This window comes from Fringilla coelebs, assembly GCF_963513975.1.
Source record: "Fringilla coelebs genome assembly, chromosome: 2".
Lineage (NCBI taxonomy): Eukaryota > Metazoa > Chordata > Aves > Passeriformes > Fringillidae > Fringilla > Fringilla coelebs.
The window spans coordinates 38,154,747-38,175,177 of record NC_140029.1 but is presented as its reverse complement, the minus strand read 5'-3'; the positions used below and the strand labels follow the sequence as shown (position 1 = coordinate 38,175,177).

The following is a 20,431-nucleotide window of genomic DNA, read 5'->3' as shown; positions in this document are numbered from 1 at the left end:
AATTTTTTGCAGTTTAATGTCTCAAAGTATACTAGGAATAGGACATATGAGACTTCTGTTCATGTCAACATGCTGCCAGAAATACAAGCTTCTCCCACTGAGATGCACTAGCAATGATAAACAGAAGGAAAACTAAACTCAAATGAACAGTGAATTAGATATTAAACAAGTGAACAACCATCCTGTCAGAATAATTCCACTGTATTAAGATGAGTTAAAGTTTTACGTAATTAAAAAAAACCAAAAAAAATCTGATTATGGCAGTCAGACACCATCAGAATTCTAAGAAAATTAAGCACATGGTATCTAGATATCAAAATGTAAAATTCTGATTTATGATTGAAAACCAAAGTGGGAAGCAGATTGAGTTACATGCTACGTTCATATGGTACAGCTTTCACTTTTTTAATACGGTGTATTTTTAAGGCAGTGCTCTTCAGATTTATTTTAGTACTTGCCTAAAAATCACATGGATCTGTAAAGCCATTAGTGAGCTGGAAGACAATGCTGATGGTAGCTGAAAAAAATGGGGGGAAAAATTAAGTAGCTCCATTTGATAGCAGCCCTCTTCCACTTCTTCTAGAGAAGGAACAAATGCCAGCTGCATTTCAATGAAGATTAATGTCTGACAAATGTTCAATAATAATCTCATCAGACCTGTGAAACAAAAAATACACAAACAGAAGAACTCTCAGAAGCCAAAATCTCCATTGCTTTACAATGAACTCACGAACTCCTTTGTCTGCCAAGGTGACTCTAAACAGAAACCTGCCTGAAGAAAACAAAGTGATCCCCCAGAAATCAACTAGGTTTACACTTATTAGCAGCTAAAATGGCTGAAGGGGCACATGTCAGACACTGCAAATAAGACATCTTTCCAAAAGACATTCTGCGTGTGTTTCCTGGTACTCTGTAGTTCAGGTTCTTTTGCAAATTTGTATGTGAGCATGAAAGCTAGAAAAATACCTTTGAAACCTCTGATCTCTGCTCAAAGTTGAGATTTTTCCTTAACAACTTCAGCAAAACTTTTATTTTGAGCTTCCTATAGCCTTTAGGTAGTCTTTTTGGTTTGATGGGGTTTTTTTCCCCTTTATGTAGTCTTTTGGGTTTGTTTGTTGTTGTCGTTATTGGAGTTGTTTGCTTTGTTGAGGTTTTTGTGGGTTTCCTTTATTTGTTTGTTTGTTTGTTTTTGTGTGGTTGGGGAGTCAGTTTGGGGGTTTTGGTTGGTTTTTGGTTTTGGGGTTTTTTTCCTGCTCTTTGCTAAACAGTTGCACTGGTACTGCCACTACGGGACCTATTTATGCTGAACAATGAATCAGCAGAAAAGGAAGGAAAAAAAAAAAAAGTAAATGTTTGCACATCGGTTATTTGAGTAAAGGAGGCCCAGAGGAGACCTCACTGCTCGCCACAAGCACCTGACCGAGGGTGCAGCCAGGCAGAGGTCGGCCTCTTCTCCCAGGCAGCAAGTGACTGCCTGAGAGGAAATGGCCTCAAGACGTGTGCCAGAGGAGGTTCGTCACAGAAAGCGTGATTAGATATTGGAATGGGCTGCCTGGAGAGATGGCGGAGTCACCGTCCCTGGAGGTGTTTAAGGAAAGGCTGGACTTGGCACTCAATGCAATGGTCTGGTTGACAATCAGTGCCACGGCGTTCGGTCATAGCTTGAACTTGATGATCCCAGCTGTCTTTTCCAACCTAAGTGTTTCTGTGATTCGTTTTCGATTAGGAGGACGCCGGCCATCCCCGCACAGCCGCGGGCAGGGCCCGAGGCCGCAGCCCGGGGCCGGCCGGGAGCCCTGGGGCGGGCCGGGTCGGGCCCCGCCCGCGGGCGCGGTGCCCGAAGGTGCCCTCGGCTCCCGCCGCCGCCGTACGTGGCCGCCACAGCCCCGGCGCGTGGAAAATGTCCCTCCCGTGATTGGCTGCCTGCACAGCAGACCCCGCCCGCCTCGGCGCCCTATTGGTCAGTTTAGCCCCGGTGCTGCTCGCTCCGCGGGCCGCGAGGGGGCGCGCGTCCCCGCGGGCCGGTGGGGCGGCACCGCGCATGCGCCGCCCTCCCGTGGCCTCTCGCAGCCTGTCCCCACCGGCCCCGCGCCCCGGTCTCGCGCCATGGCGGCCGCCGCCGAGGAGCCGTTCCCGTTCCACGGGCTCCTGCCCAAGAAGGAGACGGGCGCCGCCGCCTTCCTCGCCCGCTTCCCGGACTTCGACGGGCGGGGGGTGCTGCTGGCCGTGCTGGACACCGGCGTGGACCCCGGGGCGCCGGGCATGCAGGTAGAGCGGGGCGGCGGCGGCCCTGAGTCACGGCCGGGGCTCGCAAGAGCTCCCGGGTCCCGCAGGACCGATCCCGGAAGGACGGGGACGAGCACGGGGCCGGCCATGGCACTCGGACGGCCCGAGGCAGCGGCGGCGAGAGCGGGGGAGGCCCCGGAGGGCTGTCCCGGGGACTGTCCCTGTGGCGGGGACTGTCCCCGCTTGTGTTGGCTCGCGGTTCCCGCCCAGCACGCGTGAGCGGGGGCTCGGGTGCGGGAGGGCGGGGAGATGCCGTAGCCGGGGGCTCCGCACCGCTGGCTCCGGGTGCTGCTGCTGCTGTGAGGATCCTGCTCCTCAGCCGACCACGGGCGTGTTACGGCACTTAAATCTCGTGGGCTGCCTTCGCTCGCGCAGAGCTCATCATAAAAGAACGCTTTGTGTTTTTGTTAAACCGTAGCGTTACTTCGGCAGCAGGTAGCTCGAGGCTACACGCAGCTGCCTAGGTCTTTTACATGAAAAGTGTATTTATGGCATATTTTGCATACCCGTCTTTCTGTTTCTCTGCGTTTTATTGCAGTAACAGTCTGTATCAAATTCGATTCTGCCAGCTTTTTTTTTTTTTTTTTGATCTGCCAACTTTGTGTCTCCATGTCGTTTTTGTAAATTTCTGTGTGTGATGTCAGTTTGGGCATTTCTCAGCACTTATTTCTTTTAGCCCTTGTCTCTTTAACATTTCTTATCTTGTAAGTTTGCATGCAGCCCTTTGTGTCACTGCTGCTTTTGATTATTTGTCAACATGTTTTGCCTGAGTGATGGCAGAAGAGTCCGTGGAAGAATGATTCCGAGTTGTATGCAACTCACTTGGACGCTGAATCCTTTGTTTTGTTTTGACTAAGCAGGGCTTGTGTTGGTTTCTGTCCTTTCTTTGGTGTGGAATTAACTCCTAAGTGACCTCATTCAGGGACCTGACCCTGGCAGATCATTAGTTCCGTGTTCTGAAATGACTCCTTATGGGATGGAGTTAAACTAGAGGATGAGTTAAAAGGACAGGTTGGATGGAGGGAAGGAGTGGCCAGGTGTAACTTCGGTTGATTTAAGCTGAAATGAAGTTGGTGCTTTTGCTAAGAAGTTGTGGTTAAGTGGAAGAGTAATTGGAAATCTTAATTAAAGCTAGCCAAAAGGAAAGCATGATAATACCATGAGCAGAGCAGAAAGTAATGAAAGGCAGTTAAGAAGGTGTGAATATAAATGGAATGATGTGCATAGTTCTAAAGTTTCACATATAATAGCAAAAACCCCTAAGGTTTCTAGAGGTTATAGAATGAGTAGTGGTCAACAACAACAACAAAACCCTAATATGAATTTATTGGCAGTAGTGGGAAGGTTTGTTCTGATATAGGTAACCCAAGGCTCATAAGGAGTATTTACGAAGCACCATGATCTCCGTGTTGACCATATCAGTTTTCTCCAACTTACTTTCTTTATGCATAGGATAAAATTTCAGGTAGTGCAGTAAAAGATTTGTAGAAGAAGTAAAAGATTTGGAGATCAGGATGTGTAATTCATGTTGCAGTGGGTGAGAGTAAGTATTTGCAGCGTTGTTAGAAAAACATGTAAAGAAGTTGAGTGATCTTTCCACACTGCCCACTTAATAGACCTGGCTTAAGGGGCTTGCTAAAGTGCAGCCAGGGGAGACTTACTGCACAGGGAGTTATAAAGGAGGCATAGGCAGCACCCAGTCTAGAATAGCTTTGTAGGTATTTCTTCAGCAAAAGAATGTTCTCACTCTCTGGAGCATTTGCCAGTTTACATTTTGGCTCAGTGCAATGAATCAGTGTCCTGGGCATAGGCAGTGACACAGCATAGCTGTACTGCAAGAAGTAGTTTCTAACCTTGAGACAATTTTTTGGATTTTTTTTTTTTACACCCCTGTCTTTGCTGCTGCTGCTTTTCCTTACTGTCGGTTGTCTTGTCAGTTCCTAGCCTGGCATAGAGTTAGATCTATAAGATGATGAATCTGTTGCTAACCTATAGCAAGGTTAATTGGTATTACAACTTTGAGTTCTGGTTAATGACAATAATTATTAGAAGCTAAAATGAGCTACTGTGATTTGGATATAGTGGAGTTCTTAGTAAAAACAAAACAGTTAATTTCTTAGCTGCTCCACAGTGTTTCATTCCTGGGTAGGCTTCCTTTGCTTGTTGATTCTGTGACTTGGTTTGTAAACATTGATAGCACTGTTTGTTCCCTTTTTGAGGGACAGAAAGATTTGAGGACGGAGTTTAACAGGGAAATATCATTATGTTTCTGTTCTTCCCTGGACACTTGCTGCTATAGAGAGACTAGTTAACAAAACCTTCTTAGATCTGTTGTCTGTTGATTGGCCTTCTTTGACACATAAATTGTTAGTCTAGCTTGTATTTACTTTCCATTTCTTTATGAATCTTTTGTAACCAGTGCCCTCTAGGAATTCCTTTCACCTCCTCTTCCATTGCTTTTCCACCAGTTGACACCAACTGTAAAGTTTAGTTTATCTACTTCTTTCATGTGAGATTTTTCCGCTTTCAGTAGTCTTGGTAGAATGTATTTCCTACTGTCTGCCAAGTCATTGTTTGTAATTCCTCATTAAGGCACAGTGACTGATGAAATTTTAGGTGCATTTAATGGAGTGTTGTGGTTGTGTATGTGTAGTCTTTGCTCAGCCCCACCCTGTCCTTTCCCTGTTCCTGTTGTGGCTTCTTATGTTTCATGATAGATAAGTCAGTTCATTTCGCTTCTTGCAAATTTATTTATTTTGTGAAGTGGCATTTGGAATTATTATTTACTAACATTAACTTGTGCTTTTATGTGACAACTTTTTAGCAGTAGCAGCTAGTTTTGTTTTACTCGCTTTTCAGCACTGAGTTAAAAAAATTGCTTGGAAGTTATTTTGTTTGTGATGATGGTGATCAGCTGTCCCGTGACCAAAGTGCTGAAGAACTTGTTCATCTCTTGTGGCTGCAGTAGCTGTCAGTTGGAGTCACTGATTGTATGGGCTGGCAAAAACATGCCAAAATGCATCTGGCTTTCCTTTTTCTTGTGTTGTGTCAAAGATACTGGTGCTCCTCTACTTCTCTTATAACCCGTATCAGTTGCCAGGATTATGCACACAGATTAATTTTAGTGTTCTCAGTTTACTAATTTATCTGCTTTAGAAAGTCAGAACTAACATGTAAGTAGGATTTTAAAACTTCAAGCAGAAATGTATAAACTGCAAAGTAGTTTTCTGTTTTAAACTACTGATTTATTTTTAAATGCCTATAGGCAAGCCATAATAATTAAGGCAGGATTGGGGAATTTTTTTCAAAACACAGTATAAAATATTTTTAATTGTATAAAAGTGATTTTTTTTTATTTTAATGCAAAAGGTACTAGAATGTACCTTCTGTCTGTAATCAATTCATTACTTTACGACTCTTCTGTACACATAAGGGAATTGATCAAGGTCACTTGGTTATTTTTTATTATAATTTTAAACTTAGAATTACAAGATTTGCAAAAGAAAACTGAGCTGAACTCTTGAGTTTCACTCTGGCATTGCTGCTGGTGGGCAGTGTGCCGAAGAGCAGTTCATGGTAGCAGGAGCCGCCGTATCGGTTACTTGCACTAAATTACTGTGAACCTGTCTCGATTGCTGCTGTTAGGAATTGAGCCTTAGACCAGCTGAAACTCTGAGTTTCTTGTGTCTGACTGAAAGACTCTGATTTGCTGGTTCTGACAGTACAAGCTCAGGTGCATGTGTGGGCCTGCTAGGTTTCAGCTAGGAGGCAGAGAGCCATAGAGTGTAGGAGTTGCACCTTCTCTTTCGGGCTGGGAAGCAACTCCTAAAACTTTCCAAGCTTGCTGCAGCCTAAATCTGTGTTCTGGCCACCTGTTGCTGTATGACTTGCCTCCTTCAAGCAAGTCACCTTGGATTACATTTTCATTCTTGTTTTCTTGTACTTTGATCACTGCATAGTTGACTTTGAGTAGAGGCATAATGAAAAATGTCTAGTTCTCCTAATGTCAGGATTGGCTTGCAGTTGCTTTAGTATTGGAGCGGCTCTTGACTTTGTGTGAATTGTGGCCAACATTGAAGACATTAATTAAGAATGCTTGAAAAGTGTATGGTTTAGTGCCTACACACTGTTCCCCAAGTAAATTTCCATTACTGTGTAACTATCGTTTGGTTGATGTTTTACCAGGTTAAGATGCTCTTAAAATTTTCACCAGTGAATTTTAATTTCTATGAACAGAGTAGTGTTGGTTTCTGTCATGAAGGGTCTTCCCTAGCAAGCCTATTCAAAAGTATTTGTTACCTTCTGGGAAATGAAATTGATGCTGTTTTTATGGTTGCTATGGGTTTGGAATATTTGGGGTCGGTTCTTTTTATTTTTTTAAGCTGTTTAAGTCTGTTTTCATTGGGGGTGTTGCTTGTCTGGATTGGTTTTGTTGTTGTTGAGTTTCTAGGAGATTTGTTTTTTGGATTGTATGGATTTTGGTTGGGTTTTTGTTTGTTATTTGTTTTTTTAATCCATGAATTTCAGACCATGGAAGTATTTATGCTTGTTTGCTGAGATGTGATAAGAACCTGACTCTTGTCCTTTTGGCAGCAACAGCGTGACTTTTATGAAACAGTTTGAATATTTCGGTAGTTTCTGACACATGAATTCGCAATTCCAGAGCATTACTGGAACACAATAACCTTCCATATATTATGTCTAACATCAAAATTATTGATAGAGAATGAGGGCAAAAATACCATATGTTTAAATGGTAGAAAGCAACAAATGTTGCTGCTTTTCTGAATATGAAGCTTTTTTCATTTTCAGTGTAGTTAATGTATAGGAAATACTAGGAAGATGATTGATGTCTTCTTTTTTTAAATCAGTCTTTGACACAGAACTGTAAAAATATGTATATATGATCAATTCATAGAATCATAGAATGGTTTTGGTTGGAAGGGACCTTGAAAGGCCATCTAGTCTGGCATCCCTTTAAGGAGCAGGGACATCTTCAACTAGATCAGATTGCTCAGAACCCCATCCAACCTGACCTTGAGTGTTTCCAGGGATGGGGCATCCACTACCTCTCTGGTCAACCTGTTCTGGTGTTTCACTGTTCTTACAGTGAAAAATTTCTTACTTATAACTGGTCTGACAGTCTCCTTTAGTTTAAAGCCATTCTTCCTTGGTCCTATCACTGCCTGTACCATGTAAAAAGTTGCTTCCAGGTTTCTTATAGGCCCTTTTTAGGGAGGCTGCTATAACATCTTTCCAGACTCCTTACAGAAGTATTAGGTGTATATAGCTGTAGCTACTTACAGTTCAAGTGGATTAAAACACAAAGTAGAATCTTTGAATCAGGAAAAATAAGGAACTAGCGCCTTATGTCTCTTTTAGGTTCCTTTAAGCTCAGTTAAGAGATTCCAGTTTGTAAGAGCTTATACTTCAGCACCTGTCATTTTCTTACTTATGCACTCATTACTATAAAATGAGGGGTCACAAGCAACACAGCAAATAATATGAAAACAAATAGTAGTTCTTGCAAATATGTTTTTTGCAAATTTAGGCTTGATTTTAAATTGAGGCTGCCTGTGCTTTGTTGATACAATGTTTTTACTTTTTTCTCTTCTAAATCCTTATTAGAAATAAATGGATTTGTATGAGCCAGAAAGAGGGACATGTTGGTCTTAGTTCTTTGAAAATTTATCTTGATTTCAAGTTGGTTTTATGTCCTTCGGTTAAAGGTTGGGTGTCTGAAAAAGCTAATTGATATTTCTAACCAAACTTTCCTGATTTGTGTGCTAAAGGGTAATGAAGTACATTTTCCAATTTTTCTGTGCTCATATTTTCAGATTACAACTGATGGGAAACCGAAGATAATTGATATAATTGATACTACGGGCAGTGGTGATGTAACTACATGTACCATTGCAGAGCCTAAAGATGGAGAAATTACTGGTCTTTCTGGAAGAACTTTAAAAGTGAGTATTTGGTGATACAGAGACACTACTGGACATCATCTTCTTTGCTTAAGAGCAAATTTAGCACCTGTTTTGGTTTTTACAAAACTTACTTCCTTTTAACCAGATGTGGTTTAAACCGAGCTAGCAGCTAAGCACTATAGAGCTTCTCACTCAGTCTTCCCCTGGCAATATGGGGAGAAGAGAATCAGAAGGGTGAAATTGAGAAAACTTACATGTTGAGATAAAGACAGTTTAGTAGGTAAAACAAAAGCCTTGCATGCAAGCAAAGGAAAACAAGGGATCCATTCACTGCTTCCCGTGGGCAGGCAGGTGTTCAGCCATCTCCAGGAAAGCTGGGTTCCACACAAATGATGACTTGAATATAAATGCCATCACTCTGAATGACTCCCCTTCTTTCTTCTTTCCCTGGCTTTATATGCTGATCATGATGCCATATGGTATGGAATATCCCTGTGGTCAAGTTGGGATCAGTTGTGCCTGCTATGTCCCCTCCCAGTCACTTGTGCATCTCCAGCCTTCTCACTGTTTAGGATGGGTGAGAGAAAAAGCCTTGACTCTGCAAGCACTGCCCAGCAACAGCTAAATCATCCCTGACTTATTAAGAGCGTTCAGCACAAATCCAAAACAGCCCCATATCAGCTACTGTGAAGAAAATCAACCCTAGCCCAACTGAAACCAGCTAACCAGATCTTACCCAAACCTAATACTGCATTTAGTCATCTTCATGTAGATTGCTTAGTGTTTTTTACACTTTCTATGTGTCTTTATTTCTAATATGTTCTGTAGCTGAATAGGGGTGTGTACAGGGCTTTTTGGGGAGCCTGATAGTAATTTATTTGTTCAAAACAGTATCTGATACAGCTTTGGGAATTGGCTGAAGAAAATGTGCTAATATGTTTTAAAAATATCAGACGCAGTAGTGTCTTTAAAAGTGCTAGTATTTTCCACATTTGCATAAGCTACAAGAGGAATTGTGTTAAGCTTGTGGTGAATAGATTTAGAGACTGAAAAATCTGTGAGGACCTAGTTGTAGACTCACTGAATTCTTACTATGCATAGCAGAAATGCTGAAGGGTTTCCAGAAAGGACGTGAAATCTACTACAGGTCTTGGGTACACAGAACTGATGTTGCTAACATGTTCTTGATTTCCTGATGGGATTGATGATGTGATGTGGGGGCATGACATCTTTGGATCTCTCTGTACTGTTAGCTTTCTTCTTAATTTTGCACAGAAGATGATTGTAAGGCTGAATCTGTTGCTCTTTTACTTTTGTTACTAGGATGAGCATATCTTGATATACGGAGTCTAAACTGCATCAAGATGTGAAATGAGATATTCAGATGTTTGTCATGGCTTCCAACCATACTCACTCATGTTAGGTTTCACTTACAGTACTGTTATTTCCCCAGACCTCTGCCCAGCAAATTCAGTAAAGCTGGGGCTTTGTGTTTTAAAAGTAGACTATCAGAGCATCTAATGTTTAAAGATGTTCAATGGCAGTGTCACATAAACTGATACTGATTTTTGGGAGCTGGATTGAAAATGCCATGTCATGTTGTTGGAACAGTGCAGTAGTTACTGTTACGGAGACAGAATTAAATTGGTAGTATTTGCAGGTTTGTTTTGCTAAGCACTCTTACAGAGTGTTAGGCTTTTCTGTTTGAGGAGTTAGTTTAATGCCATTAGTTAACCTATTTCTAAATGTACTTTTCTGTAGATTCCAGCAAACTGGGTAAATCCTTCAGGCAAATATCACATTGGCATAAAAAATGGCTATGATATCTATCCTAAAGCTCTCAAGGAGAGGATTCAGGTAAGGATGAATTATCTTTTCTTTCTGGTATATAGTCATATTTTACAGTTCTGTTTCTTAATTTTGTTAGAACACTATAGCCTGTGATTTGCTAACATACTTAGATTGCTAATCAGCCCTTGAATGTTGAATGTTTTTCTCTCTGATTTTTATTGATTCCATTTATTCTGTGATTTTTTTCATAGCAACGGTGGGGGGGGGGGCTTAGAAATCCTCCTCACAGCGATCCATTGAGGTGAGAAGCACAGAAATTACTGATACCTTCTTTTTAAAATTGTGTGGCAATTTATGCTTATTTATACTATTGTGTGGAACTTTTTTAGCCATTGGCTCAAATCAGAATTTTCAAATTATCTTTATAGACTTCATACTTTGACATATATTTCTTAGTACATTGAGGAACCTCTGTTTTATTTTGCAGAAAGAGCGCAAGGAAAAGCTCTGGGATCCTGTTCACAGGCTGGCTCTAGCAGAGGCCTGTAGGAAACAAGAAGAATTTGATGCTGCTCATAGCTCTCCCTCACAGGTTTGTGTGAAGCCTAATTTTATGAATTTGTTCTTTGCAACAATTTGTTACTGGTTGAGAGGATTAAAATGTTTCATGAGATGAGTGAAGGAAAGGTACTTGTGAGTACTTTGGCAGATAATTTGCCAGTGTATCTTCTGATTAATTTTCTAAATCTTTATATGCGTGGTTGTTCAGTTTGCTTAGTGTTGTTTACTTGTGAGAGTTGGTGTCAAATATGAAAATAGGATTGCTTCAAAAAATTTGTTGGATATTTTCAGTAAGTTTTGTTTTTAATTTAATGTGCAGTGTTTTGACACCACCATCCTTGCTGTTTTCAAAGTTGGAATTTTCTAAAAATATTCTTTCTTGTGTAACCTATGAACTATTTTAATGAAGTTCCAGAAATGCCTCAGATACTTCTTTATCATTTGATAGTCTTTAAGAAAATAATGGCTTTAAATGTTACATTTACAGAAATTAGAAGTGGTTGTACATAATAGGCCAAAAAGAAATAGCGCACCGTTGACGACCATTGAACTTCTAGATTTTTGTGACTCCTAGGATAGTCTAACATTCCTGAGAAAGTAGTGGAAAAAACGTATAGCACTAGAAAAGAACGTAGCATTACCTATCTTGTAATAATTTTGGAAATACTCTGAATTTTGTTTGTCTTATTAGGTAAATAAGCTAATAAAGGAAGAACTTCAAAATCAAGTGGAATTGTTGAATTCTTTTGAGAAAAAATACAGTGACCCTGGCCCAGTATATGATTGTGTAGTGTGGTATGACGGTGAGACCTGGAGGTAAATGACTAAGCTTGTTTAAAATATCTTGTTCTTTACATAAAACAATAGCTTGCATTGAAGACTTGTTACCTTTTATATCTGCCTTCTTTATAGAGGTTTTAAGTATTTTTTGCTTTAAAATAGTCCTGCTGTATCAGTTGAGTTTCTTGACAGAATTCTGGTCCCAAATGAAGATGAGGTAGAATAAAATCTTATTGAAGACAGTGTGATATGGGTGTAAGCTTATGGGTTTTTTCTTCTGAAGCAGAATAAAACTTTTTTGACTATCCATTGGTGATGTGAAATAAGACAAAACTGGTGCACAGACTTCAGGATGTAACATGGCACATTTCTTTACTGATAATGTGCTTCATAGAAAACAGTAAAACTTCAAATTTCTTCCTTGAACTTGCCTAAATTTTCATTCTCTTGCTTTTTGAATACAGATTTATTTGAATTTATTAGTGTTTTGAAAATCAGGTTTTTTTGATAACTTCATAGTTTATGAATCTTAAGTATGAACAACCAAGTTTTAAAGTAGTTGCTCAAAGAACTATTAAGAGATACCATAAACACAGAACCAAATTTCTTGAAGTCTTTTTGCTGTGCTCACCTGGAGACAATAGGTAACTAGAAGTTTGCAGCAGCTGGGACATTGTCTTTTTTTATTTGTTTGTTTTTGTCAACAGAGCCTGCATAGATACAAGTGAGAGTGGTGACTTAGCTAACTGTACAGTGCTGAGAACCTACAAAGAGGCTCAGGAATATGGATCTTTTGGAACATCTGAGATGTTGAATTATTCTGTGAATATATATGATGATGGAAACCTCCTTTCTATTGTGACGAGTGGAGGTAAATGAAAACAATCTTAACGTTTTGCTGCTATGTAGGTATCATGAGAAACAGTAATTTGTATTGGGTATTATTTCTGATACTTGGGATGGCTTGAGGCAGCTGTTGTAGTACAGCATTTGTTATGGCTTTTAAGATCAATACTCATATTTCCTGAACTAAATCTTTAATGATAGCTCATTACCAAACTTGCTTGCATTTTTTTATGAAATACTGTCAACTTTATGTACATAAGCATGTATGCATAGAATGTGCATACTTAGGTATTCTTTAACATGTATGTGCATTTTAGAAGCTAAACTAAAGAGAACCTTCTTTAAAAAACCTTTTTTGTTACGTTTGTTAAATATAGAGTGATGATTGGGTTTTAGTTGCTCTCCTTTGTACTTGTATACTTTAGGAATCTTGAATATAATACCCATGAACAAAATGGGTATTGATCTTAATTTAGGTTTTTACAAACTTTTTTTGTTATGTCAGATGTCACTATAACTGTAGCTCCAACTACTCTGAACCTGTTTTAGAGTATTCTTTAAATAAATCATGGTTTGTTTTGGAAGCAAACAGGGGTTGGGATTGTATGGATGCATTTGCTTTGGAAAATGCTCTTCATTCCTCATGAAACTATCCCATCTCAGTAGAGCTACATAAGCAGTTCATGTTTCTAAATAGATGGTAACTTATTTGAGATGTTCCTTTCTGTGTTTCTGTGCAGTTCTGTTTTCTATTCTTAATGCCTTCTACCTGAGTTGTCTCAGGTGTAGCATTCATAATTTTGAGTAGGAAGTGTTGAGCCTTTGAAATAACTTGTTTATGGACTTAAGTTAATAATACTTTGTTCCTCTCTTCCTGCCGCCTCCTTTCTCTCCTTTAAAAGCTGTTTGCTTTGTTGAACCTCATACAGTTAGCCTCAGTCTATTGATCCAGCCTGTCCAGATCCCTTTGTAGAGCCTTCCTATCTTCCAGCTGATGAGCGCTCCTGCCCAGCCTGTTGTCTGCACAGTGACTGAGGATACTAACAATCCCCTTGTCCAGACCATCAAAAAATACTGAACAGGGCTGGCTCCGCTGTTGAGTCCTGGTGAACACTGTCACCCTTTTGGTATCAGCAGCACTGGTGACTGCCCACTGACTGGATTTATGTGCTTACACCTCAATAAGTGAAAATTAATTGAGCTGTAGCATATTGAATTCTTACAAATGAAGTCCATGAAAATACATACTTTTCCTTTGCACAGGAGCACATGGAACACATGTGGCTAGTATTGCAGCTGGATACTTCCCAGAAGAACCAGAACGGAATGGTGTGGCTCCTGGAGCTCAGATCCTTGCAATCAAGATTGGTGATACGAGACTAAGTACAATGGAAACTGGCACTGGTTTAATAAGAGCTGTGGGTGTTTCACTGAATAAATTATTAATATCAGCTGTGTGATTTAAGTGTAGAATATTGTGAAACTTCATGCCCTACTTGTTTATGGGCTTTGTTTTTATGGTTTTACAGTATTTCCAACAGAAATACCAAAAATTAAAAAAACAACCAAGCCCCCCCCCCCCAAAAAAAAAACAAAAAAAAACAAGCCCTCAAGCAATAAATAACACAGCCAAAACCCCTAAAACCAACTAGAATGTATTTTAAAGCATATTGCAGGACTAGTGTTTTAATATAAAACAAGACTTCTGTTGCATAGAGCTCTTAGAGTTTCTCCAGGCTAACAGACTTGCACTGTCTGACTAGCTTGATGCTTGAGAGAAGTTACTTGCATATTTACTAAGGTTATTTCTGTTGTCACTGTATCTTTTAGAGTTACTCAGATCTAGAATAAATCTAGAGTAGAGGCATATGTTGCTGTATTGTGTTAACTCTTTTTCTTAAGAGTGAGGAAAAATTCCTTTTACTGATGAAAGACCCAAGAGTTTTTCTGTATAATGATAAGGAAAAATTTTACTCAAGAAAAGGATAAGAAAAGACTGTGTTTGTGGTCCGTAGGATATTTTGATGTAGCAACATGAACAATAACTTCTTTGCAACTCTTTGGAGTTTAATCAAACTGCACAAGAAAGGAGAATATTATGTTCTTGAGACAATACTGGTGCTGTCTGCAGTTTTCTCTTAGGATAATGTCTTCATTTTTAGCTGGGAACATGGCAAGAATAAGGCTTTTCAGGGAATAGGTATTTTTAATTTTCTTAGTTATTTGGGAAAATAGCACTTATTTGGTTGCAGTAAATTATTTTCTAGATTCAAGAGATTTATCTTTCTTACATATGTAGCAAATCAATTTAAGCAGGTGTTTTCTGTTGTTCCTGAAGTCACTTTCATTCTTTGACTAGCACATATTTTGACTTCCGTTTTTACTTTATCAGATGATAGAAACAATAAAATACAAATGTGATCTTGTCAACTACAGCTATGGAGAAGCAACTCACTGGCCAAATTCTGGGTGAGTAGTACTGTGGTTAAAGTATTTTAATTTCACAGAGGTGGAATTGTATTTGTTGAGTTTTCTGTAAGTCAGCTAGTGGCTAAGAGTGAATCATCCAGGCTCACGTGATTCATAAGTTAGAAACTGTGCAGTATAAATTTCAAACGGATTTTGAAAGAAGTAAACCCATTGAAAAAGCTTTTCATTTATAGTACGTATACAAATATATCATACACTGGTTTGTAACGCATATACAAACACTATTTTATCATAATAAAGAACTTTTATAGTTGCGACACCACATAATGTGTGGGGTGTATTTTTTGAAGACCTAGGATCACTACATAGTTTTCACTTCTTTTTGAAACCAGAAGATATTTTGGTCAGCTTCTGAACCGCCTCTGCTAGGTGTGGGAAGCAGGCTGCATAAGCTTCCTTGTTTGGTGAATGGTCAAAGGTTGTACTAGAAATGAGAGCTTTGTCCTGTGGAAGAAAGCAATATTGTTGAGTAAATGATTCATTTCTTTCTCTTACTTCAGGAGAATTTGTGAAGTGATTAATGAAGCAGTGTGGAAACACAATGTAATCTATGTTTCAAGTGCAGGAAATAATGGTCCTTGCCTTTCTACAGTTGGATGTCCTGGTGGAACTACATCTAGTGTAATAGGTAAATAATTAGTTTAGAAAAAAATTTTGACAGTCTGTCTTTTCAAACTTTGTACTTTTGTTACATGTTTGATTGCTGAACTAAATCTAAAAAATTGCCTGCTGTGCTACAAGATTAATTCTGAGAGAGGCACTTGCTCTGTGCTTAGGTATACAAATTTAGATTATCTTCTTACAATTCAAGACCTTACATATGTAGAAAAGAGGTGGGAGGCAAATGGTCTTGATTTAATGTGGCTTTGTATAAAATTTGCAAAAGAAATCTTTGGTCTGACTTACTTGAATATTTCAGGATTAGTTTTTCAACTGTAACTGTCTAAGCACACCAATTTGCTCCAACCCATAGCTGGTGGTAAATGCAACTTAGGAAAATATGATTCTAAGTTGGACTCTAATTAGTTTTCTGGGAAGTATTGCAATGCGTTTTGAATTGTAAGAACTACAGTTTTCAATCGTCTGTCTTCATCAAATATTCAGATTTTTTTTTTTTTTTTTAGTGAAACAGATGTTTTTAATTTGGATAGAAAATAATCTCATGCTAGGATCTAGACAAGTCCTTGTAGGGGAGGAATTTTTCCAGCTGCAGTGCCACTGCTGTGCAAGTCTATTACTATCATTAAAATTCTTTTTCTGATAGGCTAATATATGGTTTTGATATTTTAGTGAAAGATTGAATTACAAGTTTCAGCAAAATGTTTGGCATTCAAGGGTAACTTCCTTAGTCTTAATTTTTAAATAAATCTTTTATTGTCTCACTGCTGCATTACGCAAAATGTTCTTTAAGTGTCAGAATTCTTATGCAAGGAGACCAGTATGTAAGGAGACTAGCATGAAGCCTTGGAAGCTGGAGAGCTGCTGTTCCAGGGCAGCTAGTAGAATTAATGCTGATTACTTTCTGGAAGTTAATCTGCTGTTAATTCACTACTGAGACTGGGGGCTGGAACTGGAACTAACAAGCTCTTTTCAGGTCTGCACTGGCTTTGCTCTTACAGTGCATCTACTCTGTCAATTCAGCTTAGTTGTTTCACTCTAGAGACGGCATGATTATTCACTCTGCATGCCAAGTAGTTTGCTCCTGTCCTCCATCTGGAGAGAACCAGATAGAGTTTTTGTTTTTTTGAGAGTAAAGCAAAATACAGATGATAGTTTGGCTTAGTTCACACAGACAGACACGGGCCTTGCCAAATTTGTCAGCTTGGTATGGTAGTTTTGTACCACCATGCTTGTGCTGTAAACAAAATCATAGTTGCAGTGTGCATCCTTGGCATTCTCTTCTACAGTTGCTACTTTATCAGGCTTTGATGCAGTCATTTACATACTCTGTGTACTTGGAACTGATACCCACTAAAGACTGTCTCCTGTCTGAGATGTGTGGATGTGTCCATTTGCTCCAGGGGGTGTAGCTGGGAGCCACATGAACATGAACCAATTCACATGGATTGCTCTGACATGCAGTTGTTGTAATTTGTGGCAGAGCAGTGTAAACAGAGGAAAGAGGTGCAGGAGAGGGAGGAGAAATGTACAAGTTACCTGTTACCTGAAAGAAGTGTAGAAGGTTATATTCCAACTAAACAAAAGTGAAACTTGGAAGTATGCATGATATTTTACTATTATAAATGCAGTGTGCCCATCAGCATTTTTCTGCATAGCATGATACTTTACACATGTCTTGCAAAAATATCTGGATTTAATGAGATGGAAAATGTGTGTTTCCATTTTAAATGTCAAGCAAGAATTCTTCTCATAAAGAATTTAAATCACAGAAGAATTTTACTTTAGTTCTAAGTAAAAATTCATATTACATCTAAAATGCTTGAATGTTTTTTATAGGTGTTGGTGCCTATGTGTCCCCTGACATGATGGTTGCTGAATACTCTTTGAGAGAAAAACTGCCAGCAAATCAGTACACTTGGTCATCCAGAGGGCCTAGGTAGGTTATATTCCAAGAACAATTGATAACTTTGGGGTTCAGGTGATAGAACTCAAATCTAAACTAGGTCACTAATACCAAAATGAAAGTAATTCTTCCCTGTGGCAAGAGCATAACTAGCCTGCTTTTCTGGTAACACTTTTGTATATGGGTATCTAGGACTCCTGGAGGAGAGGGAATAGCATGGAACTGCCTCAGCACAGTCTGTATTTTCCATGAAAGTATTTGGGTACAGATGTAGTCAAAGACGATAAAAGTTTCTGAAAGGTTGTTTGGAAATTTGTTTGCATTTTTTGATTTACTTTTTTTCTATAGCATTTATTTCTTTAGGTTAGTGTGGTGAAGTTAAATGTGCTATAACTGATGAAGATTAAAATAAATACTGTTACTGCAGTGGTGTTATTTCTGGCTTCAGTAGCATTGCTGTGCTGGCATAATTTACTCAAGGGTTTTGTTTGAGTTCAGTAGAGGTGTGAATAGGCAAAAAAAATTGCTTTCTACCTTATACTACAGAAAATTTTCTGAAATATGTGTGAAAGAAATTTTAAGGGCAATGTAAACTCCAATTTTTATTTCATTTCTCAGAAGCATCTGATAGTAATGGGATAGACAAACAAAGAAAAAAAATATTGACATCTCTTCTTGAGTTCTTGCCTGTGTTTAGAATTTGGAATTGTTCTCTAGCTGTTACGGTGTTTGTATATTTACAGGCAAGTATATTGTTTCAAGAAACTTACTATGAAAGATTGTCATGTTTTCTATAGGGAAAAGAGAAATGTGCTCTCTACCTTCAGCTGAGAAAGGCAGATTGATTTGTAATTAGTTTTGATGGACACACACACACACACGTTTATTGATACCTTTTTGTGTGCTTAGTCACCGTGCCCTGTAAAAGAGTCAGCTGAAAGGCCAAGTCTGGCCAAAGGAGGATTCTCCTTGTTTAGGGTGTAGTATGCAGATTACTGGAGAGTTCCTAAAGTTTTCTATAGCAGTCTTCATGTAGGGATCAGTCTGTCCCAGTAAGCAGTAGAGGCTTTCAGGCAGATGTGCTGTGCACTGCTTGTGCCGAGGTGCTGGGATGCAGAACCTTTTTATGAGTTTATATATGGCTCTCATAAAATATGTCCAAACGTCACATTGCCCTATCATACTTGGAATATTCTGATGTTAAACAGATTTTAGACATATGAAATCGTTAGTGTGGGATATAAGTACCCTAAAATATCCTGCCTCTCTACAGAACTGAATAGCTCAGGCACAGGGCTGTCCTTATTCAAGCAGTCCACTTTTTGTCTATCCAGAGCAAGAAAGATGGAGCATATCTGGCTCACAGAGTTGAAAACTAGATGCTGTTCTAACTGTGCCATGGGCACACAGTTGCTCTGTTCTTAAATATGCATGTGAAAGAAGTGGGGTTTACGGATTAGGCCCAGCTGATCCTGACCTATGTCTTGACATTACGTTTTATGTATTCTCCCCTTGCCCTCTTGTCTCAGGCTTGTAAATTCAAAACTTAACCTGGTAGCGAACTGTCAGCATGCAAAATTAGAAGTCTAGGTTTTGGATCTTTTCTAGCCTTCCTCCCCCTTTTACTATTTTTCTTTAGAAGCAATAACCATTGAATAAGCTACATGAAATACTAATTTATTTATTGAAGTGTTTGATAGGTTGGTTTGTGTGCATTTTGTAATTAAAATCCCAGAAATTATTCTGCTGGCTAAACTCAAGCCTGGTGGAGAATATTGAAGGAGTGAAAATTTAGAAACCTCTCACTGTAAAACAGGCTCAGCTGATGATTAACATGACATTTTAAATTGTTAGTTGGTGGCATGCTTTTTCTTGGGTTTAATGGGTTAATGGATTTAGTGAAGTAAAATGCAGTGAGTATTCTCTAAAGTAAACTTTCTTTTAAGTGTACTGAAAACTTTATCTTAAATTGAGCAAAAAAAAAAAAAAAAAGTTGGTGTTTTAACTATTGCTTTTTAATGCTAGCACTGATGGAGCCCTTGGAGTAAGTATCAGTGCCCCAGGAGGTGCTATTGCTTCTGTTCCAAACTGGACTCTGCGAGGAACACAGCTCATGAATGGCACATCCATGTCTTCTCCCAATGCATGTGGAGGCATTGCGTTAGTATTGTCAGGTAAAGTGCTACAATGTTAAACATAGATGTATCATCTAAAAGAGGTGATACTTTTTCCTCTTAAAAAAATGCTGTCACTTTGAAATATTTTGTTGTATCCAGTAACACTCTTATTTTTAATTTCAGGACTCAAAGCTAATAATGTTCATTACACTGTTCATTCTGTCAGAAGAGCATTAGAAAATACTGCAGTGAAAGCTGAAAACATAGAAGTATTTGCACAAGGACATGGTATTATTCAGGTATTTGAAAGAAAAAATGAACCAATATAATATAAATAACTGCTGGTGAAAAACTAACCCACAAAATGGCCAGAACAGCTTTTAAGGTGATCTCACTCAGTTTGTTCCATGCTACTTGATTCTCAAATCTCTCTGGGGGAGAGGAAGGGAATGTAGTGGGAGGGGAAGAGGAATGAGAAGGTTCTTCCAGTTTCAGCATGCAGTTACTGTAAAATAAATGTGATAACTGGACACATTTTTATGCTGATCAAAAGATACATGGACATAAAAGTGGGATATAGGTTTTTATCACCCACATGTGGATTTAGGCGCCACATGGGTGCCTAAATTCTGTCCCAATGTCCAAAAATGTTTTTAAGTATTGTCAGAGACAGTTGAACTTGTTCTGTTCAGAGAAAAGCTGGGACTGTAAGTTCTGGGCAATGAAAACAGACGCCCATGCTGGTTCACAGAGAAGTACAGCTGCAGTTGTGCAGTGACTTGGCTGCAGGCCTGCACTAAATAGTCTGAGTGCTCATAGTTTCCTGTGGGCTTCAGAGTAGTTTGGAAATTTGTGATGTGATCCTCTGTATGGTAAAGGCATATTGTCTCCCTATGCATTAGCTTATGTTCTTACAGAGCTGGGCCTGGTTTTTACCTACAGTCACTCCTGTCCTAGTCTAATAGAAGTACTAAGACTTTTCTCTTGTGCTTCAAAATGCCAGCTATTAAATGCTTAGCCCAAAATTCAAGTTCTGGAGATGGTAGAACCTAGTAAGTAATGCCTGTTAAACACATCTGTAATGCTGAGTTTGATACAGAAGGCAGCAG

General features: G+C 39.1%; 1 protein-coding gene across 2 annotated transcripts in view; it reads left to right on the top strand.

The window, feature by feature from the left end:
* Window positions 1-2,050: 2,050 nt before the first annotated feature.
* The window catches only part of TPP2 (tripeptidyl peptidase 2), a 50,099-nt gene continuing 31,718 nt past the window's right edge, over window positions 2,051-20,431 (top strand). For both annotated transcript variants that reach the window (XM_084225989.1, XM_084225990.1), the window contains exons 1-12: window positions 2,051-2,268; window positions 8,124-8,252; window positions 9,975-10,070; window positions 10,492-10,596; window positions 11,257-11,381; window positions 12,053-12,216; window positions 13,455-13,609; window positions 14,584-14,660; window positions 15,182-15,309; window positions 17,139-17,238; window positions 19,231-19,379; window positions 19,506-19,621. In XM_084225989.1, coding sequence (XP_084082115.1) covers window positions 2,107-2,268; window positions 8,124-8,252; window positions 9,975-10,070; window positions 10,492-10,596; window positions 11,257-11,381; window positions 12,053-12,216; window positions 13,455-13,609; window positions 14,584-14,660; window positions 15,182-15,309; window positions 17,139-17,238; window positions 19,231-19,379; window positions 19,506-19,621 — 1,506 coding nt within the window. In that variant the 5' untranslated portion in view covers window positions 2,051-2,106. The remainder of the gene's footprint in view (window positions 2,269-8,123; window positions 8,253-9,974; window positions 10,071-10,491; window positions 10,597-11,256; window positions 11,382-12,052; window positions 12,217-13,454; window positions 13,610-14,583; window positions 14,661-15,181; window positions 15,310-17,138; window positions 17,239-19,230; window positions 19,380-19,505; window positions 19,622-20,431) is intronic.